The sequence below is a fragment of the Acanthochromis polyacanthus genome, chromosome 14 (genome assembly GCF_021347895.1).
Source record: "Acanthochromis polyacanthus isolate Apoly-LR-REF ecotype Palm Island chromosome 14, KAUST_Apoly_ChrSc, whole genome shotgun sequence".
Classification (NCBI taxonomy): domain Eukaryota; kingdom Metazoa; phylum Chordata; class Actinopteri; family Pomacentridae; genus Acanthochromis; species Acanthochromis polyacanthus.
Genome location: NC_067126.1, coordinates 27649761 through 27676169, shown reverse-complemented (window position 1 = coordinate 27676169; position 26409 = coordinate 27649761). Strand labels below are relative to the sequence as shown.

Below are 26409 nucleotides of genomic sequence, written 5' to 3'. Positions count from 1 at the left end.
CAGTCCACCAACTTGTCTTGATTACTAAGTTCAACAGGTAGCTGAGACATTGAAACTTTATCAGTGTTGCACTGGCTCCAAGAATTTTATACTTAATTCTAAGTATGTGCTCCTGTGACTAGCCAAAACATTGTACAGAGTGGGAGATTGAGACTGATTGATTGACTGTTTCATGGAGAGATGTTTTGACCACAGCTTCTTCACTGTTACTAAATATAGATTTTCCAGCCAGGAGTGAGACAGTCTTCTGAATATGTGTGTTACATCTTTTGGTATTGACTACTCTTAGGCTTTAGCCCCAGTAGACCACAGCATAGAAAATGGAACTGGCCACCATAGACTCAGTCTAGTGCCACATACATTAATGGAAAGTGAGGTAGTTCGAGTCCACCAGTAGCTCTTTTGTTTAGGTGATGTTGAGCTATAGATGGTTCTGCTCCACCACCTTCAGGTACTCCGACGATGCATCTAACAAAGCCAGTTCTCAATGGAGAGCTTCTGCATGGACAGGTCTCTATATTGTGCCTGTAGTCCAAAGAAAATAGAAAAAAGTACAGAACAGTCCCTTGTGGTGTTGCGGTACTGCTCATCACTATGTCTGACACCAGAGGAGCTTCAGTCTGCGTAGCTGTTATCTTTTTCCTAAGCAGGACGGCTGTATGGTGGTAAAAGCTGAGAAATCAATGCAGATGATCCCAGATGAATGTAGAAACTGTGAAGTAGATATATCATGGCATGATCAAAAACTGGCTAACAGGCAAATTGGAGGAGCTACGGAATTTAGGGCCAATCTTTCAAAAGCCTTCTTGATGTGTGAGATGGGTGCTTCCAGCTTGTTGTCACTGGCTACACTTGGAAGGCGCTTCTTTAGTGCACGAACTAGGCAGGAGGTCTTCAATAACACAGGGACATTCTCCAGACATAAGCTCAGGTCATCCCAATCAGTGCAAGTTGCAGTGTAGAATGTCTTCTCAGATCAGTTCCTAACAGTCTTGATGGTGGAAGGTTGATACATCACCAGTGATGTGTACTTGAACCGAAGGCCGGCCAAGTTGTGGTTTAATTTTCCAAAGGACACACAGGGCAATGGGTCTTTTTAATATTAGCATACAGCAGATCCTTGTTCCTGTCACTAATACAAGAATGGCCATTGCTGAGTAAATACTCTGTCTTTTTACACAAGGTATTTTGACTAACAAGATACGAATGTTTATATTGTTCTTGTCAGAAACATTCTGTGTGGATTGGAAATAAATATGTGAACCTCAAGGCTAAGGACATCAAGAAAGATAAAAAAGAGAAGTTAGCAAAACTGTAGTCACATCAATGCTATATGTGTTAGTTGGAGTTATTTTAATTTCTAACAACACTCAAATATTTTGAGTGTGCTATAAAAAAAACATAACAAGCATGCTGATGTGACTCCTGTCTGACAATAAAGAGATTTCAGAAGGCTTGCAATCAAGAATTGCTGATGTGTATAAATCTGTAAAGGGCTACAAAGACACCTCAAGCAGGTCAGATATTTATCATTTTACAGTTGGATAAACTGTCTGTAAATAGAGACACTTTAGTACTTTTACCACTTTGTCTACAAGTGGATACCCTGCTAAGATGACTGAATGCTCAATAAGGTGAAAAGAAACCCCAGACATTATTCTACAATAAGTAAGCTCCTACTGTCCAAAACACATCACTACATGGCCAAGGTTAGCCAAAAAGCACCTTGACACTTAACAATGCTACTGTAAGACACTCCGTGGACCGATCAAATTTAAGATTGAATTGTTTGGAAAGACTGTGCAGCATTACAAATGGTGTAAAATGGAGCACTGCACATCGAAATGAAAACATCCAAGCACAGACGGGAGAGTATTATGATTTGCTGTCTCTGGGTGTGGCCCAACATCATTTAGATGAAAATTAATTTCTAACTTTGTCTAGGTGATTTATAGGATAATGTCATGGTGGCTGTGCACTGAAGTTTAGAAGTTGCTGATGACCCAGAACAGTCTAGTAAATCTGCTACAGACTGGCCTCAAACAAGGAAAATCTGACTTTTAGAGTGGCCTTGTCAGAACTCAGACTTTTACCGAATAGAGGAGAGACTTAAAGAGAAGTGTTTCACCTCCGGCTCTGAGCCTAACTCCATCCACTGCATAATACTGAAACATACAAACAAGTGTGCAGTAGTCTGAAAGGGGGAAGAAGTGCTGCGGAAGGGGGCAGGGATGATCGAATGTGTGAAGTAGGTTGATGATCAGTGAAATTCTGAAGCCAGACAGAATGGAGGGCAACACAGAATCAGACATGAGTGTGGTGAAGGGCCATGGTGGTCCTGAGCCCTGCCATTGGCTGAAGCCCCAGTAACCCCTGAAGCTGGAGCTCTTGTGAAACCCAGTACAACTTGAACCAAGCCAGTGTCAGCTCTTTCCATCTGTTCACATGGCTAATGTGGCTAAAGTTACCAATTGCTTTGATCGTGTGCCCACAGGTCACAGCTCTTAGAAATTGTACTGCTGAAGGACAACCAGAACTGGGGAAAACTTTCAAACTTATTTTGAAAACAAATAGACAGGGACTGGATGTGTTCCCTCTGTGCTCCCATATATCATATTTCATTATAGCCAAATTTGCAAAAAATGTGCAATACAGCTGTTATTTATGTATTTTTCTGTTCCTATTATCAGGTAACGGAATGAGTAGGAAACAGCTACTAAAATGCAGCCCATTAACACAACATGTTAACCAGCAGTAACTACTCTCTGCACCGCAAAAGTGCTGATTTTATAAGTGTGGTGTCGCCTGAAAAACTCACAATACATGAGTTTAAAAACAGCAGCTGTGCTGTGAATTCTAGGGCTGGCCCGAATAGTGGTTTCTGGCCTCCGAATATTCGGGCCCTATAAAAGACGAATATCCGGATATTCGTTCCGCCCCGTAACATCCAACTTGTTGGGGGGGGGGGTGATCACATAGACATATGTGTATATGTTTATGTGATCACACGACTAGATGACCAAAATTAATATCCGGATAGTGCCGTAGCGAACGAATATTCAGATATTCGGGATATTCAGGTCCAGCCCTAGTGAATTCAGCAATATCTCCATACAAAATGGATGCTCCATGAGAAAGTTAGAAGCTACAGAATATCCTGTTTTCACAGTCAGTCACAGAGAGGTGTTCCTGTGGTGGGAGCTCAAGACTTCATGCTTACAAGACGGTACTGGAGACTCTCTTCCACAGAGAGTGGCTGAAGGTTTGTTCAAAAAGTTGCCAGATTTGATAGATACTTTTCTGAGTTGGAAAATAGGTACAAGTCGAAAGTGAGAAGTGGCAGCAGTGGCTAAGTTAGCAACAATGCCAGTTTCACAGATTCCCACTCAAAGACGGAGGCTGGGGAAGGCAGGCTGCCCACCTCTGATTTAGAGGGCATCACTGTTCTTTTTATATGAATTTCATGACAAAAGAAATTCCAAATGGGTGACTATGTGAGCATGGGCTTTCAAGGTAGATGTTGTGTTGAGCCATTTTCAAACCATGAAATGCAAATTTAAAAATAAAAATAAAGTTGCTATAGATATGAATATTACAGTGGCATCTTGGTAGGTTTCAGTCATAGTACAGCCTCTTCATTTTGTTAACAGCTTCAACAACACATGGAAGTGTGCAGTACCTCTTAATATTTTTGAGCTAAAGCAGCTCTGTAAGGAAGAAGAGTTCAGAATTCCTCCTGAAGTTGTGCAGTCTGATCCACACCTTGTGGAAATGCTTATTTGAGGTTATGCTGCCAATGGAGGTTCTGAAAGTTATTGAATCCAAGGGGTGATTTTTTCCACAGGCTCTGCAAATTTGCAATGGATGTGTTTAGAAAGAACAAAAAAACATTATAATTCTGTGTTATTAACTTAAATCCACTGTGTTTCTGTATGCTTCTGACTTAGCTGAAGATCAGATCAAATTTTCCGATAAGTTGTTGCAGAAAAACAAGGTTCACGCCTCTTTCCCATATACTTATAAACACAGAGCAAGAGAGGAGGTCTGGCTTCTATTGCTATTTTCATTTGAAGGCCTTTGACAGACTGCATAGAAATAGGGATGAATTCTCCCTGAAAATATGGCAGACAGTGACACCGGAGGTCATGCTCTTCTCCATAAAGAACTGACCTCAGTGCCACCTCGCACAGCTGATGCCAGACAGTCTTATGTGCATCTGTGTGTGTGTGACTTTATTGTTTTGGTCCAGGACTATTAAATTTCCTTTATATCCTCTTCTTCACCAGCTCATTTCCAAACATATGGTCCAGATGGCTTCACTGTCGCATGATTATGACTTGCTTGTGGAATCATTGTCTGGAAATTGCAGTCACAGTCAGCGTGCTACGATTATTCTATGTGGGCAGAACCTTCAGAAAAGGTTGTAGTACTAACAACTGAACAGATTCATAACTGAGTGGGGATTTAGGCCAAAAACAGCCTCGTGTAAAAACAGTGGAAGGAGCTGCGTCAGTGGAGAGGTCTTTCTAAGGTATGAGTGAGAAATTTAAAAGTGTTATACAGGATTTTTTTAGGTAGCTAAATGACGCAGGACAGTTTTTAATACTCAGTGGAAAAACAGTATTCGTGTAACAAACACGTGTTGGAGGCTGAGTTTGTTTCAGCCAGTTGTGTGTTTAGCCGGTGTTCCCCAGTGTGTAGATGGTCTGGCTCTGTTCAAAAGAATGTAAAGGCTGCATTTATTTTTTCGGCTGGAGTTTGGGGGTGCAACACTACACGTACACACGTGGACAAAATTGTTGGTACCCCTCAGTTAAAGAAGGAAAAACCCACAATTCTCACTGAAATCACTTGAAACTCACAAAAGTAACAATAAATAAAAATTTATTGAAAATTAAATAATCAAAATCAGCCATCACTTTTGAATTGTTGATTAACATAATTATTTAAAAAAAACAAACTAATGAAATAGGGCTGGACAAAAATGATGGTACCCATAACTTAATATTTTGTTGCACAACCTTTTGAGGCAATCACTGCAATTAAACGATTTCTGTATTTGTCAATGAGCGTTCTGCAGCTGTCAACAGGTATTTTGGCCCACTCCTCATGAGCAAACAGCTCCAGTTGTCTCAGGTTTGATGGGTGTCTTCTCCAAATGGCATGTTTCAGCTCCTTCCACATATGTTCAATGGGATTCAGATCTGGGCTCATAGAAGGCCACTTTAGAATAGTCCAACGCTTTTCTCTCAGCCATTCTTGGGTGTTTTTGGCTGTGTGTTTTGGATCGTTGTCCTGTTGGAAGACCCATGACCTGCGACTGAGACCAAGCTTTCTGACACGAGGCAGCACATTTCTCTCCAGAATGCCTTGATAGTCTTCAGATTTCATCGTACCTTGCACACTTTCAAGACACCCTGTGCCAGATGCAGCAAAGCAGCCCCAAAACATTACTGAGCCTCCTCCATGTTTCACCGTAGGGACAGTGTTCTTTTCTTCGTATGCTTGGTTTTTGAGTCTCTGAACATAGAGTTGATGTGCCTTACCAAAAAGCTCCAGTTTGGTCTCATCTGTCCAAAGGACATTCTCCCAGAAGCTTTGTGGCTTGTCAACATGCATTTTTGCAAATTCCAGTCTGGCTTTTTTATGAGTTTTTTTCAGCAGTGGTGTCCTCCTTGGTCGTCTCCCATGAAGTCCACTTTGACTCAAACAACGACGAATGGTGCGATCTGACACTGATGTACCTTGGCCTTGGAGTTCACCTTTAATTTCTTTGGAGGTTGCTCTGGGCTCTTTGGATACAATTCCAACGATCCGTCTCTTCAATTTGTCATCAATTTTCCTCTTGCGGCCACGTCCAGGGAGGTTGGCTACTGTCCCGTGGGTCTTGAACTTCTGAATAATATGAGCCACTGTTGTCACAGGAACTTCAAGCTGTTTAGAGATGGTCTTATAGCCTTTACCTTTAAGATGTTTGTCTATAAATTTTTTTCGGATGTCCTGGGACAATTCTCTCCTTCGCTTTCTGTTGTCCATGTTCAGTGTGGTACACACCTTTTCACCAAACAGCAGGGTGACTACTTGTCTCCCTTTAAATAGGCAGACTGACTGATTATGAGTTTGGAAACACCTGTGATGTCAATTAAATGACACACCTGAGTTAATCATGTCACTCTGGTCAAATAGTTTTCAATCTTTTATAGAGGTACCATCATTTTTGTCCAGGCCTGTTTCATTAGTTTGTTTTTTTAAATAATTATGTTAATCAACAATTCAAAAGTAATGGCTGTTTTTGATTATTTAATTTTCAATAAATTTTTATTTATTGTTACTTTTGTGAGTTTCAAGTGATTTCAGTGAGAATTGTGGGTTTTTCCTTCTTTAACTGAGGGGTACCAACAATTTTGTCCACGTGTGTATGTCTTCCAAACCATTCGGAACATGACGCTCAGCAGGGAATGAGACTTTCTTGGTTTGGTGTGGTGTGTGATCCAGACTGTTACTGTGAGAAGTTTATTTATGTCGACATACTTGTACTCCCAGAACGCAATTTCTGGAGAGCGAGTTCCACCTTGAATGTTTTGGCAGTGCACCAGTTGTTGTGCATCAGCTAGAGCTAGCAGGACTAGTGTTGAAAGCTGTGCAGACCCTGCAGTTAAAACAAACATGTACAGCGTTTTAGGTCAGTCACATTACACATTTTAATTGGCCTTACTGCTTGGCCAGAACCAGTGGCTTCACTGCTCGCTCTGTACAAACTACCACCATGTAGTAATGGAACTGGACTGTCCATTGACAATTAAGCTTATTTAGGCAAGATAGCTGTGCTCTGAGTGTAGACAGTGATGGGTCAATGTTGCCATTGATGCATCACTGTGTGATATAGTCTGATTGTGTAATGTCTGATGGTGTCTGATTAGTGTTTCTCAGGCATTAATTAATTTGTGGTGGTCTGCCATTTATTGATATCTCTTTTTTTGCGACTTAAAAGGTTAAAGTCTTATTTTTTATTATCAAGTTGAGCTGAGCTATCTCTCAAACACAAGGGTTGTCCATATCAGTGAACAGTACCCTCTATGCACACACTGAATTAAATCATGCACGTTAGGAACTATTCTCATTGGCTTTTCCCTGCAGAACAGAATCATATTTCACGAGTGGTTAGTATCATGAACACTTCTGCACAAATTTGTCCAAAACTAAGTGTTTGTGTTAACTCTGAACAATCAGTCCGTCTGTTCTTAACAAAACTTTGTTAATCTTGAAGACACAACTCCCTAATTAAGTTGTTATCAGCATATAACGAGGCCAGTGTTCATTCATTTATTCATTTTCAATGCTTCATATCAGCAGTTCCCAACTGTTGCTGAGAGATCTCTTGTTTTAGACTTAAGAGTTTTACCTGTAATCTGGCTCATAGTTGTTAGCGAGACTGTAGCTAATTAGACAATTTTCAATGTTCTCATGTTTCCAAAATTAATAACAATGTTTATTTATGCTTTTTTCCACCACTGTGCCAAATGTATAATAAACTGTGACTCCAAATCTGAAATACGTACCAAACAGTGAACTCGATATACTGTTCAATCCCTCGCTAAAAGGCAGAAAGCAAAAGTGTTCAATGGCTTAAAACCCAAAGTTAATTTCAATAGTAACTAGAAGAAATGCAGTCAACTTCATTTTAAATTCAATGAGTTTAAATGACAATTAAAGATGTCCTAGATTTTCATTAAGACAAAAATAGCACTAGTTATATTTCTGCTTTATTATTGGTCATGGCTCCGATTTTGATTTCCCCAAACTTATCTTTACATTTGTCTGATATAAAAACATTCCTCACCCTCCTTATTCAAGCCCTTTTCTGGTCAGTGCAATGTCTCAGGACTTCAGAGTCTGCTAGATCTTCTTTGATCTTGTCCACATCTTACAGAGATAATGAAGGGGCTATGGCTTTAGATCCTAAGGCTGAATCCTATGCTAATTGGCTATCCCAATTTGAATCTAATGAATCACAATTTATGTATTAGTTACACAGTTTCTTTGGAAACCGTAAGTGAGTCTTGGCTTCAAAGTTTTGGCTTTAAGTTTTATACTGGCTTTTTCCAAAAATATGTCAAAAGAATTACACATCAGCTTAGTGCTCTAAATGAACATTTCCCAACCTTTGAATACTGGGCAAGCTGGTGTCTCCTCCCGTTTCAGTGGGCCAAGCTACTGGGATGGCAGGAACATCATTGGCACATAACCAAGCAGAAGTGGCTTCAGTAGCATAGAGCTAGAAGACGGAAATACAACACATGTAGAAAGAAAGTCTTTCTAAAGCTTTTAAATAAGGCAGAAATCTGGAAGTGTCAAAAAAAAAAAAATCCTAAAGAAATATGTGTCTGACTTTCAATGACATGTCTAGTCTGTAGTGTTTGAAATTTTCAGCACTCACCTTGAAGCCTTCTTCTTTCAGCTGGTGTGCTGTAGCCAGGAAATTGGGTCGGAACGAATGCTGCAAGAGAGGGAGGCAGACAGATTTTTAAGAAAAAAATAAATAAATAAAAATGACATAAGAATATTGTAAACAACAAACAGAAGGAGTGCTTTCATGCAGATTTCTCTCTTCATCCATTATGGTTTATGGAAATTGTTAGAGACAAAGTGCATAATGTGCTGTTCACGATTGAGAGGTTGTTGAAAATTTCTTCATCTCATGGTCCCCCTTTCAAATCAAAGTCATACTAAGCATTCATAGTGCTTGGGTATTAATGTAATTAGATGATAGATGTGTAACTGTTAAAAAAAATACAGGAAACTGGAAACTAAAAGAGCTCTCATACCTGCAAGTCTGACCGTGAGGCAGTGATGTAAAACACTGTGGTCCAGAGTGGAACACAAATCTCAAAGACATGAAGTCATATGAAGGTTGTTCCTAATTTGACAACATAAGTATGTCCTCTGTTGGGCAAAAGAACATGTCCAGGTGCTAAGAAAGTGAAAATATTCAGATTCAATATATATATATATATATATATATATATATATATATATATATATATGACTTTTTCTTTTATTGTGCTGATGCAACAGCAAAATATTGTAGCATGACATTTATTTTTGGTCAAACTGCAATGACAGATAGTGTGAAGAAAGAAACTGATTGCAGTATGTACACAAACTAATCAATACTTTCCCAAAGTCAGAGGAATACAGTGTGTGAGGAATGTTGAGGTGCAGCTTTTTTAAGTGCAACAGTCTATGTACTTTCTCACTCTGTTTTGCCATCTGTCTTTTGGTCGCAGGCTTGACCTATTTTAACTCCGGTTGTGTGTTGTTGTTTTTTTTTTTTTTAACTTACATCCCATTCAAAAAAATCCAATCAGCTGTTAATCTAAAAGAGACCAATGGAGAAGTCTTGGTTGATCTTTCTTTGTGTTTTTCCACTGCCTGACTGCTTTTACATTTCTATATATTGCTTGATCACTTCATGTGTAATGTAAGAAATTAGCAGGATTCATTGCATTTGCATGGGAAATCTGAGTATGGTGCCAACTTCAGTTTTTTGGAGAGTGTTATTTCATTCATTCATTATTTCATAATTATCTTAATGTTTTTTTTTTTCATTTAGATTAGTTAGTTGTGGGTTATAAATGTGACATTTAGTTGGCACCACTGATGTAAAAAAAAGAAAACAGAGCCATATTCTGTAGTATGCAACATGCCTAACCACAGCAACTTGCCTCGCTGCTAAAGTTTTACTATATACTGTTCAAAACTAATAATTTGGACTTGAAGACATGGAGAAGAGTCTACTACAGGGACTGTACTAATAGGATTATGACTTTGCTGTATATCGTCTTTTGTATCCAGCCACTGAGCTCTGCACAGCTGCACCGAGGCAGTTTGTCAAATTCAGACTTGCTTATTTGTGGCCAAGTACGTGGTACAATTTGATGAGGAGCACAGGTGAAAAGCAATCTCCCAGGCTCTCTGAGATTTTAAGTGAGGTTCATTCAGTGGCAGCCTTTTACTTGACCATCCAAGGGCTTTGGAAATTGACCCTGAAGCCACTCGTGACATTAGAGCACCGCGTCCCAGGATCACATTATTTTAAATTAGTTCTACTTTCAATGATTTCAGGATTTTTGACTTATTTTCAGGTGCTACTGTGACTGTATTATAATAATTATCAATAATATGATTAGTGCTGTTACTGTTGTTAGTATTTTATGAAATTACATGAAACACAAGTCCCCAGCCGGCCCTAAAACTCGTCTTTCAGTATTACTTGGTCCCAATCAGGTGGCTTGTTTAAATCTGGCTTTGGTGATTGCACTGTCAAAACACATGCATTTGTTTTGATTAGATTGTACAGATATGTGCTAATCCTTGTAGTTAAGGCCATAATTACACTATATCAGTATAATTCAATATATATATTCATTGTGTGTGCGTGTGTGTAATCTGTCTATTTACACAATCTATGTATGTGCACCACACACCGCAAAAGATGAAGGACTCTTAATTATTTCAGAAGATATTGTCACACTTTTCATAAAAACAGCACAGCCATATTGTAAAGGAAGAATTAAAAACCACTTTGTAATGCATCTGTGTTGTTAGACATCAGCTTCAAGTGACCCACTTAATGTATTCTACCACGCACACCGAAAGTGCTGAAAACTACTTTGGGAGTTTTTGCTGCTGATTCGCAACCGATTCTGCTCAAACTTGGTGCCCTTCAGCTTAGTAAACAGTAAGCTTGCTAAAATTAATGCTCTCTCACCAAAGGCATTGTGATAGGGTTTGATCATCTTTGTATACTCTGCAGTCTACGTTACTAAACCTCATTTAACATACAGGTTTCTAATTTGGTGGACAATTCTGACACACAGCTGGAGACTTTGAACGAAAAAATCTGGGGCAAATTAAGAAGCCGGAAAATGGGGTGCTGAGAGAGAAAGAGAGAGAGAGAGACACAGACACAAAGACTGATAGAAACAAGTGTTAAGACAAGCTGTGTGCATGCGAACATCAAAGTAAACAGTATACATACTGTTCTTCGTAGCAAATGCTTTTTGTTGTCAGTATGCATCTATGTAAGAAATTAACCAACACCAGTAATATGCATTCATAACACCAGCGCACCCTATTTTCAACGCTGACGCGTGTCAACTTTTTGAAAAGCCCGTTTGTCACAGTTGCTGCACAGAATGCCACAAGAATAAATTAACTTGCATGAAATGCGTCAAAGCGATGAATGTATGCTGCACTAAAAGCAGGGATCAGGAAATATTTGCGTCAGTTTGGGCTTAAGTGTGACAGTTCAGCAAAGAGGAGATAAAAACATGGCCATGACTCATTAATACTTTTTAAGTTGATGTAGACATTCATCAGCAAACAGTTGCTGACACTGATTAGCCACAACATCAGAACTGACAGGTGACAGATGACGTGAACATTGATCATTTCGTTACAATGCAATGTTTTGCTGGGAAACCTTGGGTCCTGGCATTCATGTGATTGCCACTTTGACATTCTTACCACCAACCTTAACATTGTTAGAGACCAAGCAAACCCTTTCATGACCATTCCAGTCTCCGAAACCAGCAAGACAATGCAGTTTCCACAGCACAGAAGCTGATCAGTAACAACCTGAGAAACATGACAAAGAGCCCACAATCTGATCGGGCATCGATGGGATGCTCCAGAACAAACAGGACCTGGAGGCAAACCACAGGAGGGAAAGGATCCCTACTAACTTCTCAGTGTCAGACACCCCAGGACAACCGAAGATGTCCTGGGTCCATGCCCTCATGATCAGCTCTCTGGGTGGCACAGTATTAGACAAGTGGTGGCTGACAGGTATAGGTCTTCAAAGTAATCAGTATTATTTAACTATGAATAGATTGCAGCCGGTCTTAAACATTTGCAAATAGCACAATGAAAGAAATATACCTGCACATGAAAAGCTAGCTGCATCTTTAAAAATGTCATGTTTCCAAAACTGAAAAGGTGAGACAGGAGAAAGAACTAATTTACCAGTAGCTACTTTTGTTTGGCAATTTTTTAAACTGACTTGTTATTGCTTGACTATCCGAGTAGAACCATTTCTGCTGCAATCTGATACCCTGCAAAAATGCATTTGAGCCCTGTTATCTTAGCTGCCTTGGCTGACAAAGTTGTTGCTGTAGTAGTAAGCTAACCTAAGCTGCTTACCTTACAGCTGACAAACTATCCTTGCAAATTAGCTCATTTTTTTTGCCCCTTTGCTGACAGAAAAGTAAATAAAAAAAGACCCTGAGTTTGATGAACAATCTTAAGTACTGACTGCTTAGCTATGACTGGACAGTCAAAATCGATACAGAGAAAAGAGTAAATACAAAACCTGCTGCAAACAATGTAATTTTCCTAATACAAGACAATCACACTAAAAGAAATTATAGAATCATTATCGGTATCAGCTAATTAAGCCTTTATAATGAAATTAAACAGTGACAGAAGCTTGTTAGACTAAAAGGTTTAAAAAATAAATATATTTTACATGTAAGCTAAAGAAGCTATGTAAGCTAGGATTCTTAATTTGCTTAATGATTGTATGCATTTTAAAAGCATTGTATTTTATGTCTGCATCTGCCAGTAGACCGTCATGACAAGAGCAGACATAACATGTTGATTCCACTACAGGAAAGATTTGATGTTCTCTTTACCTAGGCAAACAAGAACAAATCAGTATCAGCCAAAATGATTCAGGAATGATCAGTATGTTGGCTAAAATCCAATGTTTGTCTTTATCAAATTGCTTCTAAACTACACACAGCTACATGTCTTGATAAGACATTAGTCAAATTTGTGTATTATCAGGACAATATTCATAAAAAAATACACCATGGAAGCAAACAAGTGTCCATATAAATACGACATTACAGCGTTGCATGTGTGAAATGGTGAAATACTGTGCATCGCCTTCACGCTAGAAGTCCTTTTCACCAGACTGCAACACAAGCTTTCACAATCAATTAGACAGCTTCCATCGCCTTACCACAATCTTTCTTAAAAGCATTAGTCGTGAAACTCATCCATGTTTCTGCATGTTCTGGAGCCGTTGGCATAAAGTGTTGCTGCTTGACAGCCACGCTAAAGTGCATATGTGACCCCAGGCACTTGCCTTGAAGTGGACTGATCCCCAAGAGCACTAATTACACAGCTAGCGTTATGAGTGCTTTGTTAAAGCTGCATTAGTCAAACTTGCAGTTTGGCCACTCAGGGCGGCAGCAAGACTTAATTACCAGAAATCATGTAATGTAGTGTCATAAAACAGCACAGTGCTAAAGCTTACATTTTGTACATTTCTGTGACTGGGGATTGTAGAGGGAGGAGATGTGTTTTGCAGCAACTTTACCCAGCGGTGGTGTTTCAAGGCTTCTTTCCACAGAGCACTTGGTTAACAAGAAAAATGTTTTCGTGCATTACTGGTGTGAATGTTTTGTCTGTTGTAGCTCTTGATCGTTCTGATGTAACAGCAGCAGGTCCACTAGTGTGAGGGGCATCATTAGTTCTGGAAACGTCATTTTAACCTTGCTTGGTCATTCGCACATTGTCACTTGAGAGATGATCACAGTTTTTAGTCACATGAGATTTGTTAGAGTTGCATGAATTGAGGTGCAATTTGGTGTGAAACTAACTGACTGGTGCCAGGCTGGCATTGTAAGGAGCTGATAGCCTAAAAGATTTGGACCACCTGTTCAATAGGCACCTCGCATTTGATGTCTTGTGGGCAGGAGGCACCAAAAGGAAACAGAAACAGGAGGCAAGTGGACCTCCAGATGGCTGTAGTCTTACTTGAATCCCAATCAGGATGCCCTTCTGCGGTAGCTTAAAGCCTGTGGAGAGCATAGCCTTCAGGAAGGCCGAATAAATGTTTGGTCCAAAACAAGCTACCTGCAATCAAGCACAAAGAAATGGACACACATTAAGAAACCGTTTACACTGATTCTCTGAATCAGATGGATATAAAGAGAGAAATTATGTTTTTCTACACGAAAAGAATAACGATAGAACAGGATTGCATATCTGCAAGGGGCTCACTTCTCCAGTTGAAGCCATCTCACAGCGGAGCACGGGGTCTGCATCCCTCAGCCGTGGCCAGGAGAACATGGGCGCCTGGTCAAACAAGGGGAGAGGGAAGGATGTGTTTAGACAAGTGTTTGAGGGAATATGTTGCCACTGCACTATTTAAACTCCCTCACTTCTTTTGAAATGTCTCCTTGTTTAGTGTACCCTCACAGCATTATTTGGTCAATGGGATCAGTTTGCCAAAATGGCAGCATGGTTGACCGTTAACCGTTTAAATGCAAATGCCTGCTGACTGATCTGGGTAAAAGCCAGTGTTTGCTAACCACAGTGGAAGTATTATGAATTCGTTTATGCTATAAAGATATCTGCTGTCGAAAGACACTCATTTCCAACATAAATAGTAAGTATCATACATTATGTTAACAGTCCACTAGAATCAATTCAGGGATTTCATTACACCGCTGCCACCTAGAGGTGAAAGACAGTTTGTATTTTCATGAAGATTTGAAGTAGCTGAACCAACCATGAGGCAGCTCTGTATTTTCATGTGATGAAATAACTTGCAAATAATATTTTCAATTAAACATTTTTGTTACATGCAAGCCAATATCAAACAAAAGGGAGAGATGTGGTAACATGTAAGAGAGTTAAAGAGATTCAGGTTACATCTGCTGGCTCAGACAGAGTGAAAGAAAACTGAAATGAAAGGTGGCTTCTCCAACTTCAGGCCACTAGTCACTTAAACGGACTGTTTGATATTCGGTCTCTAGCTGAGAATAAGGGAGAAAGAAGAAGGGTGGTCTGAGTGATAAAGAAACAGCAGGGGGAGTCAGAAGAGGAGAGGGAACATGGAGGAGACAAGAGAATGAAAGAAGAAACGCGGGACAGGAGGGGGAAGTGAAGGCAGCTGGAAGAGAGAAAAACAATACGAGAGGGAATAAAAGAAAATTAGTGGCATGAGTGAATAAGACGGAATAAAATAAAAGAATAATTAAAAGGAGAATGAAAAGGCAAGGAAACAAGGGAGGAGAATAAAATGCAAGGAGAGGGAAAGGAGAAGATAAAAATGTGAAAATTAAAAGGTGCGACAGGGAGGAGAAAATGATTGAAAAGGGAAAGTGCAGGAGCACGAGCAGAAGACAGTATCTTCTCATTATTGTATTACAGACAAATTAAGAATAGTAGGGTGCCATGTGGGAAGCCATTCTTATTTCGCTGTTTAAAAGCACACAGCCCCCCATTACCTTGAAGGGAACAAGAGGTGGTGTGGCGTTGTGTGGTTTATGCGTCCATCCACACACACACATACACACACGTAGATGCAAGGGCCACTAGGGGGGGATTCATCCTTGAAGCGGGCTATCTAATCAGTGAATGTAATGTTAGCATACTAATGCAAGACGGGATGAAGAGAAGGGAATGCAGACAGGGAACCGGCATCGCTTATCATGCCTTTGTTCAAAGAGTAAGAGAAAGACAGGGAAGTGCGCAGAGATAAAATGACGGAATGTAACCAAGAAAGAAAATGAAACAGGAAGAGGAACATGTATCAAGAGGGAATAACAATGAGATCGAACTTTTAATGAAGGAGGCAAAAAGAGATGAAAACACACAAGAAAAAAGGTGGAAAAAGACATACACTTGCAGGAAAAGCCGAACTGTCGATTTGTACATCATCCAAATGAAGAGGAGCGCCCCTTATTTTACCCACCGCACCGCAGAATCAAATCTGCAGCAGCTTCTTCCTAATAATTACAACTAAGGGGGAAAAAATGAAAGCGGAAATATAATATAAGCAGCACAAACAAAAGGGAGCGAGTGGGTAGCGGTGAGAAGATGGAATCACAAACACCTGTGGAAAGTAAACTGCTCTGACTTTGAGAAACTATACACAACACTTAACGCACCCAAATATGAAAAAGCAGGCTCTGTTATATTGGTTTGTCCTTCAACTGCGATGGTGCGTCTTTGGGACAAAATGTATACGACTGTCACAATAATCAAGCCTCTCCAACCGCAGCTTACTACCAACACACATAGACACTATTTCCTTATGTCCATATCCCACACTGGCCGCCCACTCCTAAAAGACAGAACTGTGAGGCTCCACAACATGAACAATGTTATCTTGGGGCGGCAGCTGAGCTCCAGTGGAGAAGGAAATGAATATAGTTCGACATTTTCGCATAACGTTGTTCAATGTGGGCCTTGTTGGCACCTGTATAAATGTCTTTGTATACACAGCTGAAGGGAAATTAACAGTTACATTTGTACTGATAAGGTTGTGAATGACGATTGTCATGTTTTTTTAGTCATGTTGCAAATTACATATATTTTGACATTTTAATATAAAAAATCTGAGAAGGCTCGGTTTTTTGAAAATTCACATTAACCCTGTGTGCTAAGAGGAGCTAAATGGTTGGTAGGGCAGTGTGAAGTTTATACGAAGGCTTTCAACAAGATATTGCTCATGCTAGGAGGCTGCGAGTGCTTTGGTGTACACCCCCTGTCAAAAGTTTTAGGACACTTTCTCATTCAAATAAAGTAGAACCTGTCCTACAACTTTAGACAAGGGCTGTATCTACCAAATTTGGTACACATATGCAGCACATCAGGCTGAACAAAAAAGTCAGTGACAGCCACATTCCAAACCCAACATGATGTGAGCTATTTTGCGTTGAATGTCAGATTTTGCCCATTTTTCATTTTTTCTAGAGCGAACTCCTCCTAGGGGGAAACTCCAATTCACCGCAAATTCGGCCAGTACATACAGGAGGCCTTAATGATCCAAAGTTATTAAACTCTTTTTCCAAAGTCAAAGGGCGTGTCCGTGGTGGCCTCTGGAATTTTGATCCTTCGCCATGAAATTTCAAATGCTGTGTAAATGCCCTGAACGTGCTCCAATCTGCCTGAAACTTTACATGTATGATCAGAGTCCTGCCCTGATCACATCCATATGATGAAATACACCCCCTGTCAAAAGTTGTAGGACAGGTTCTACTTTATTTGAATGTGACAGTGTCCTAAAACTTTTGACAGGGGGTGTAGATTCACGCAATCCAACAGTTAGAGGGTAGGATGGCTGGATGATTTTAGATGAGCCCACGGCGAACAAAGTTTTTCAATCTGTCATCCATATATCTGAACATGGCAGCAAAGTTCTGGCAGTAGTCTGTGACCAGAAAACTAGATGGGAAAATGGCAGCAGTGAGGAAGCATACTAAAACACAGCGACAATATTTGGCAGAGCGGAGATATGCAGTAACCATTATATAAGTTCAATCAACACAATAAACTCACTGACATTTCAACATGCCTTGGTTCAGGTAACACAGCCGGTATTAATATGCCCTCCTCGTACAAAGTATTTGAAGAAATGCAAGTCCAATATTATGTTCCTAGCCAGCATTATCCAGTTAGGTTACTGTTCTCACAAGAATGTGTCTGTTTCAGCTGAATGCAGTGAATGCCATGGTCAAGGGGACAAAAAAATTCAGTAGTTGGAAGGTATTTTTCTTAAGCCAGCATCTGAAGAAACATAACCAGCATATCAATTCCCTCCTCCTCAGATGTCGTTTTCATGGCCTTTCTCATCTTAGCATCATAAATACAAGTGTGTTATTGTTCCTATGAGTTTATATATGGAGATAGAAATTACACAATGGGGACTTGTTAGCGAAAAGAAACAAACATGGCTTCAAACGAGGGACTGTCAGAGCGAGAAAATGAGCGGCAGCACCGAGGCTGTAAGGAGAATAAGACAGATAAATGAAGATGGTCTCTCTGGATGGCAATGACTTGTGCCTTGCGATGATACAGTGAGGACAGTGAGGATGAAGGCTGAGCGAGAGGATATATTGATCAAACCCGCTTCAGGCTACTTAGGTTGGATAATGGTTTCAAACGCTGCCGCGTTTACAGTATGGGCTTGATCTTGGAGCCGCAATTATGTGTCTAACAAGAAGAAAGAAATTAGCACGACTTCATTAAACAACTTCCATTTACTGTGGCGGGGGTTCTAGCAAGGCCCATGTCAGTCAGGGATGAGGTATAAAGTCTGTATCATAGACTCCAAGTAAACTCTGGAAGTCTTTTAAGCCTGGCGCCTGGAGAATTCAGAGCTCTGATTAATATTCCTCACCACTGTGCAGACTAGAAATTGAAAACTTTAGGTGGCAGGGAAGAGTGGGGGATTATACCTGCGTGATTGGTTTCAAACTACAACCATTGTTACAGCAGCTCTGTTGTAATTAGAGAGAGAAATTACTTTGGAAAAAATAGCTTTGGAACAGCTGGCGACACGTAAACTCTCCCATACCCAATCTAAGAAGTAAGCCTCCCAGTCGGTATGAGAAAACTACCTACTACTCCCCGTCATCATGCCTAGGTGGAGGGATAGAGCAGTAATTGCTGTCTTTGTTATGCGATCCAATGGAAGCGGTATTTGTGGAACCTGTGGTACCTATTAAGATATCATACATGTCGGGCTTTTAACATGGGAATTCAGTTTCCATCCATACGACATAATACACCAGCCTGTAAGAAGTTAAGAGATAGTTATTAGAGACCTTTATGAGAAGTTCTTTTACACAAAAAGAAGAATCACTTTTAAACTCATGGCTGTGTTTGTGGTTTGGGGAGGAGTACAGAGCTCTGCTAGAGAGTTGACAAATGCAACAACTTGTTTCAGAAACCCGAAGCTCTGCGACACTTGCGCCCTTTTGGAATCAACTTGGGCTGCAGGTCACAAGGGCCAGTTGCAGTGACACTTGACGAGTACTTACAGCTGATTGTAGCACTGGGGTTTACGGCAGAAGCAGAGTGGTTGAAAGCATGTCCACTTGATTCATTATGGGGACACTTGCTGACCAGCTGTGACTTTGGCTGAGGAGCATTTAGCACTTGTGCTGACCAGAGCAGCACTTGGGGAGCATTTTGGCTGACCACAGGTGCTCCTATGTGGCCTTTGGCTAGATCGGAGGGGCACTTGAGCTGGTCAAGTGTCAGTCTAGTGTGAGAAAAAGGCAACTTTGAACTGTGACATTCTAAAAATCTGACTTGAACCTGCAGTGTACATGTATAAATGCAGGAATAAGATATTTCAGTAGCATCAGTGATATCCTTTGGAAAGAGGATTGTGCTTTTATGTCTGTTAATGTTTACTTTGTGGGACTGTTTTGGCTCAGATGCCGCATTTTAGTCGGCATCTCAACTTTTAAGTGATCCAGTCAGGTCAATCAGTCACTGCATCCCAGTAACCTTTCTGCTAACTTTCCTCTTACTTATAACTGCATTAAAGCCCTGAATGCCCTGCTACAAAACCATTTTCACAGCGAACTGCAGAGCGAGCTTGTGTTGGCGCCATGAGTCAGAAAAGTGCTAGCAAACTTTTAATGCTTTCAATTTCTGATTCGTCTGTTTGTTTATACTCCCCATTCCTTCACTCTGTGTTCTATATGAAAAACAGCATTAAAATAAAACAAATCGAGATCCAGGAGAGCCCGTCACTTATTTTCCAGCTATAAAGTGATACTGTCATTTCTCTGCCTACCTTGATTCCGACGTAGTCTACCGGAATGATCGGCTTCTCCAGCGAGGGCAGGCTGGCCTCATCCAAAGGCTCTCCCACCATCACTTTAGTTGCCACATTGATAAAGTCCACGCCGATTGTTTTTGATACGAAAGGAAACGAGCGCGACGCCCGCAGGTTACACTCTATCACCTAGAAGGGTACACAACAGAAATATTAATTTAAAATGCACCCACTCTTTTAGACAACTATAAACATTATTTAAAGAAAGAATAATCAGACTGAGCGTGCATATCTATCATCAGTACAGACATAAACACTGCAGTGCACATACCTACATTATCAGTGTATAAACACATCAAAACTGACGGCAACATTCATCATTAAATCCATCCAGCTTTGCAGATGATTCTGAACACAAGGTGATTTCAGTTTTTGAATGAATTGCATTTGCTGCACCCGGGTGTGAAAATGTCAATCTGTCATTTAGTCATACCTGGAGAAATATTACCTACCATGACATCATTGCCTTTAACCAGAAATTGAGTGTTAAAGGGCCCCGAAATTTCAAATGCTTGTGCAATTTTCCGGGTGGCAATTTTCACCTGAAAGCAATGGGAAAAGAACGCACAGTTAGAATAAATATGAGGCAGTCTTAAACAGTTTTGTACCGTAATATCTCCACAAGAACATCTTTTCTAATTCATGTTGTAAACACACACAGCGTTTACGTTAAACAGCTTGTTTCACTTAGAATATCAATTGGGTCTTTAAAAAAAAAAAGGCAGTACAATTGAGACAGTTTAAATCACTAAGGGTGCTTTCTATTCTGCTAATTTAAACACCTTCTGTCCTCGCTCTTCCATCACCCAGAAATTATTCTCCCTTTGCCATCATCAGGCATGTTCCAGTGCCTTAAATGTGTCACAGATGAGAGGGGAGACTCTAGAAGGAGCTTTGAGTGGGGAAATGCATGTGTATCCTGTGCAGAAGTTTTTTTTTACCAGACTGAAATGCCCCTTTAATCAGAATTGGTTTATCGATTTGTCACTTGATGTGGTTAATTGCTCTGTTGTTGAAATGGATTTACTACAATATTCCATTATTTGTAATATCCGTAAAAACATAAATGGAAGCACGAGCTGTGGCGCCAACATTAGGAGATGTACAAGCTGGCAGGGGGAAGAAAATGACCCCAAGTGACTGAAGGCTTATGGAGAGATTAATATGAAAAGTTGGTTTTGTGACCTAAAGTGCAGAACTTGGAAAAGTAATGAGTGGAAAATGTTCATTATCCCAAGGAGGATCTCTCCCTGTTAACCCAGAGTGTGTAACTGGCTATTAGCTGTGGTCAGAGAGATGGAGTTTATATGGTGGAGGTGAATGATTTTTGCCCTGAAACTGAAGCAATAAACAGCCGTTTTAAGGTTAGACAACCCACAAATGTGTGTTCGCAGCTCTTTAAATATTAGTGCTAAGGTTTATCTGTGAATTGGGAGCTGCAGTCCAGAAATCGGTGGCAACTGATAGAGGACCAGGCTGATTTCTTTGGATGGAAAATGTATCATGTTGTTACTCTTCGAATTTTCCGGGGAGAAAAATCAACGGGCGTGCAGAGTCTCTTTTTGTGGTCCTGTGGGGCTGATCGATAATACTGATTAAACTGTGTATTGAAACAGTTTGCCAGGGGAGAAGCTTTACCTGTTTACACTGCAGGCAGCTCCAGCATGATTTTTTGTTTTTTTGCATAAATGGAGAACATCTGGCAAATACCCAGTGTCTGGTTCATTTGCAGGGGAAAAACTGAATTTTCATCCATGCTAATCTCACAAGAACAATGACCAAAATGAGGGTGCCAGTGCCCTGAGTTTGCGCAGCAGGCAAACAGAATTTAGTTAGGCTGGTTTTATGTTTTAAACCCATGTTGTCAGTTGATATTTGTTTTTGACACACTGCTTTTTTTCTCTACTTGAGGTGCTAACTTTATGCAGTCTGTGTTGGTGTTATCATTGCGACTAGCTGCTGCTTTTCACAGAAATATGTGTTATGTTAGCAGCTCAGAGCTGACCCATGTCTAGCAAAGATTTAAACAAAGCTGTGCAATGCAGGAATGTGTGTCGCATACAAATGTACTGCTAAACAGTATTTACATAGGTTTCTAGCAAACTGCTTTCCTTCTACATACACACGTGGACAAAATTGTTGGTACCCCTCAGTTAAAGAAGGAAAAACCCACAATTGTCACTGAAATCACTTGAAACTCACAAAAGTAACAATAAATAAAAATTTATTGAAAATTAAATAATCAAAATCAGCCATCACTTTTGAATTGTTGATTAACATAATTATTTAAAAAAAACAAACTAATGAAATAGGGCTGGACAAAAATGATGGTACCCATAACTTAATATTTTGTTGCACAACCTTTTGAGGCAATCACTGCAATTAAACGATTTCTGTATTTGTCAATGAGCGTTCTGCAGCTGTCAACAGGTATTTTGGCCCACTCCTCATGAGCAAACAGCTCCAGTTGTCTCAGGTTTGATGGGTGTCTTCTCCAAATGGCATGTTTCAGCTCCTTCCACATATGTTCAATGGGATTCAGATCTGGGCTCATAGAAGGCCACTTTAGAATAGTCCAACGCTTTTCTCTCAGCCATTCTTGGGTGTTTTTGGCTGTGTGTTTTGGATCGTTGTCCTGTTGGAAGACCCATGACCTGCGACTGAGACCAAGCTTTCTGACACGAGGCAGCACATTTCTCTCCAGAATGCCTTGATAGTCTTCAGATTTCATCGTACCTTGCACACTTTCAAGACACCCTGTGCCAGATGCAGCAAAGCAGCCCCAAAACATTACTGAGCCTCCTCCATGTTTCACCGTAGGGACAGTGTTCTTTTCTTCGTATGCTTGGTTTTTGAGTCTATGAACATAGAGTTGATGTGCCTTACCAAAAAGCTCCAGTTTGGTCTCATCTGTCCAAAGGACATTCTCCCAGAAGCTTTGTGCCTTGTCAACATGCATTTTTGCAAATTCCAGTCTCGCTTTTTTATGAGTTTTTTTCAGCAGTGGTGTCCTCCTTGGTCGTCTCCCATGAAGTCCACTTTGGCTCAAACAACGACGAATGGTGCGATCTGACACTGATGTACCTTGGCCTTGGAGTTCACCTTTAATTTCTTTGGAGGTTGCTCTGGGCTCTTTGGATACAATTCCAACGATCCGTCTCTTCAATTTGTCATCAATTTTCCTCTTGCGGCCACGTCCAGGGAGGTTGGCTACTGTCCCGTGGGTCTTGAACTTCTGAATAATATGAGCCACTGTTGTCACAGGAACTTCAAGCTGTTTAGAGATGGTCTTATAGCCTTTACCTTTAAGATGTTTGTCTATAATTTTTTTTCGGATGTCCTGGGACAATTCTCTCCTTCGCTTTCTGTTGTCCATGTTCAGTGTGGTACACACCTTTTCACCAAACAGCAGGGTGACTACTTGTCTCCCTTTAAATAGGCAGACTGACTGATTATGAGTTTGGAAACACCTGTGATGTCAATTAAATGACACACCTGAGTTAATCATGTCACTTTGGTCAAATAGTTTTCAATCTTTTATAGAGGTACCATCATTTTTGTCCAGGCCTGTTTCATTAGTTTGTTTTTTAAAATAATTATGTTAATCAACAATTCAAAAGTAATGGCTGTTTTTGATTATTTAATTTTCAATAATTTTTTATTTATTGTTACTTTTGTGAGTTTCAAGTGATTTCAGTGAGAATTGTGGGTTTTTCCTTCTTTAACTGAGGGGTACCAACAATTTTGTCCACGTGTGTAGTGGAAATGAGTAAGCAGTTATGCCACTGTGTTGCTACAAGTCTTGGAGTGTAAACAGGAAAACTCTTTATGTAAGTACAGTTGCTGAAATGATTATTATTCAGCCTGAGCCTGAAAAGGAGACTTTCAGAAGATACTTAGACGACAGTTTATGAAGAGTATTTACTGCCATTTATATTTATTGCTCCCTCATTTCTGTTTTGATGAAACACTAATAGACTGATAGATTCTGACACTTTGAATCACTCTGCATATGACGTCTTGAATTAGCATCAACATTTGCAAGATGTTTTTTTTTCCACTTTAAGTTGACCGCAAAGTCAATTCAACTGACCTTCTCTAGCGCCCCCTGGCTGATGGTCTGGGTTGGCAGCATTAGGGTGGCATCTCCTGAGTGTACCCCAGCGTCTTCCACATGCTCCGTTATGGCGTGGACCAGAACCTGGACAGACACGGGATGATTATGACGCGCAGAATTTGCAATCAGGTCACAGCTCTGGGAAACAACAGAAATGCCTATTGAAGGCAAATCATGTTTTCACAGTCTTAGTCTGTTGAACAAGAGAAAGTTTCCGACTTAGAAGCAGACGGCCTCCAAACCTGATGTGTTTATACCGACAATAGGTGACAGTGAATAATAGCACACAGAAATGCTGTGTCAACACACGGTTAGCCAGTTCTAAATCAACGCCTGCTGCATTGTGCATTTAAAAAAAAAGAAAAACAAAAACTTCCGTAAGGTCAGCATTTGAAACAAAGTATTTGTTGTCGAGCTCAGTGTGAAACGATGTATGAAGATATGAAGTGTCAAAAGAATAACTTCCAACGTTTCACACAAAGGAAAGCAGATCTGTATCACCAAGCAACTCTGTGCGAGTGTGTCTGTAAATGAGCTGCTGTGTCATTAGCTCATTTAAACTGCTGCTAACCACAGCATTCATTAGCACTCTTCAGATAGAGCCTGTAATTAATACGTATTATCTCTGACTTTTTCACTTTCCTACACATTTACCCACACAGTTAGATGCACGCGCACACACACAGCCTGGCTGCACGTAATGAGGCCTGTTTGGTATTCAATGAAGGGACAGCTTGTTAATGTGATACTGAAGATAAAAGAGGGACTGTATTCAGGGAAGGCAGAGTGAGTAAATCTACCATACAGCCGGATAGCCCACGTTCAAACTGACACCCTTGAAATGACTCTCACAGTCCAAACAATGGAAAAACAGACAGGGCGTTCAGGACAGGCACCTAGGTGGCTCTGTCGCCTGCTGCAGCTCACACCGCTGATAAAGTTATGGAAGTATTGGAAAGTTACACAAGTTCACCGTTAAGTGGCTGCTGTCTGAGAAGTCATGCTGAGGTCAGATTTTTGAATTTCATTTTTCTGTCATCCTAAATTTCCTCATCTGTTCTATTTACCCTGGAATTTCTTTCAGCATCCTGTATGAATGTATGTATCTTTATATCAAGTGTTCGGCTTGCTTTTGTTTTTCTACCTTTAATGTGCACACAAAACAAGCATTTCAGAGTACAATTTAAATGACCTTTTTTCTCTATACACCGCTTTATCCTCACTAGGGTCACGGGGGGTGCTGGGGCCTATCTCAGCTGACTTGGGCGAAGGCAGGGGACACCCTGGACAGGTCGCCAGTCTGTCGCAGGGCCACATATACAGACAAACAATCACACTCACATTCACACCTATGGGCAATTTTGAGTTATCAATTAACCTCAGCATATTTTTGGACTGTGGGAGGAAGCCGGAGCACCCGGAGAAAACCCACGCATGCACAGGGAGAACATGCAAACTCCATGCAGAAAGATCCCAGGGCCACCCCGGGATGTGAACCGGGGATCTTCTTGCTGCAAGGCAAAGTGCTAACCACTACTCCACTGTGCAGTCCCCTTTTTCTCTATTGAACAGGGTATTCTTTTATTATCCCCGCAATACTTCAAACATTTTGTCAAGGATTTTAATTGAAAATTATTATTTTTTGCTTGCATTTATGAAATTATCATGCATTGGCTTGTTTTTGCTTTAGAAGTTGCAGAAGATGCAGGTTAACTTTTTTTGATTTTCAATGTATAATTCATTAGACCAATAGGAATCAAATATTTCTACTCTATATTATATACTTATGCATCATATGTTTTGATATTGGATTAAGTGGGCATTATTTAAACAACCTAAGTTGTACATTTTAGTAAGGAGTATGTGCACATCACACACAGTGGTACATTTAAAAGCAAGAAACAACAGAGACATGGCTGTGGTGTCTGTCAATCGGATATAAAATCAGTTTTTTGAGCAAGAATCATTTCAATATGCCCCAGAACTGATCTCATCTAAATAAAATTTTAAAAAAAGAATTAATTTAGCAGCACTGTTTCCTTGCGTTTTAATGTATTCCATTCTCTCCGTCAGATCTGTCGGGGCTGTGATGTTTTTTCACAGAAGATGAATGAGATTACTTCCACTTTATTCTTCTGCTGGGCTCAATGTCTGTCTCACCTCTCCATTTAAACTAAAAAAAATAATGGAGGACTGAATAATGCTAGGCTACAGAGATGAATAACAATGATATTGCTCTAAATGAAAATATGGTCAAACAGAGTGTCAATATAAATAAAAGAGGAACAAATAATGCTGTTTTCTGAGCTATTATACTGTGAAACATTGTGTTACATTATGTAGAAGATGTATACTGTTATGACAGGTTACACTGTAATTGAAACAACACTAGATGTTAAACTTGAGTTCTGTTTTGTGCTATTTTTCCAGGTAGAAACATAATAGATTTAGTACAAGCTGTAGATTTACCCCACGCTGCTGGGACTTCATATGCATCCAGTGACAACATAAAGCTATTATGGACAAGGCCTGTACAGATGGACAGAATAGTGCGTCACCTTTCCATCCTTGGCCACAGAATCCACTTCCACCTCTCTGGCACCACGTATGAACTTAGTGATGACCACTGGATGCTCCT

At 40.2% G+C, this 26409-nt stretch overlaps 1 protein-coding gene across 1 annotated transcript in view; it reads right to left on the bottom strand.

The window, feature by feature from the left end:
• Positions 1-26409, bottom strand: part of cps1 (carbamoyl-phosphate synthase 1, mitochondrial) — an 84263-nt gene that overhangs the window by 1963 nt on the left and 55891 nt on the right. Inside the window, exons 29-36 of the mRNA XM_051959187.1 lie at positions 26330-26407; positions 23748-23855; positions 20107-20196; positions 19613-19783; positions 14074-14148; positions 13828-13926; positions 8438-8497; positions 8163-8275 (exon numbers count right to left, since the gene is read on the bottom strand). Coding sequence (XP_051815147.1) covers positions 8163-8275; positions 8438-8497; positions 13828-13926; positions 14074-14148; positions 19613-19783; positions 20107-20196; positions 23748-23855; positions 26330-26407 — 794 coding nt within the window. The remainder of the gene's footprint in view (positions 1-8162; positions 8276-8437; positions 8498-13827; positions 13927-14073; positions 14149-19612; positions 19784-20106; positions 20197-23747; positions 23856-26329; positions 26408-26409) is intronic.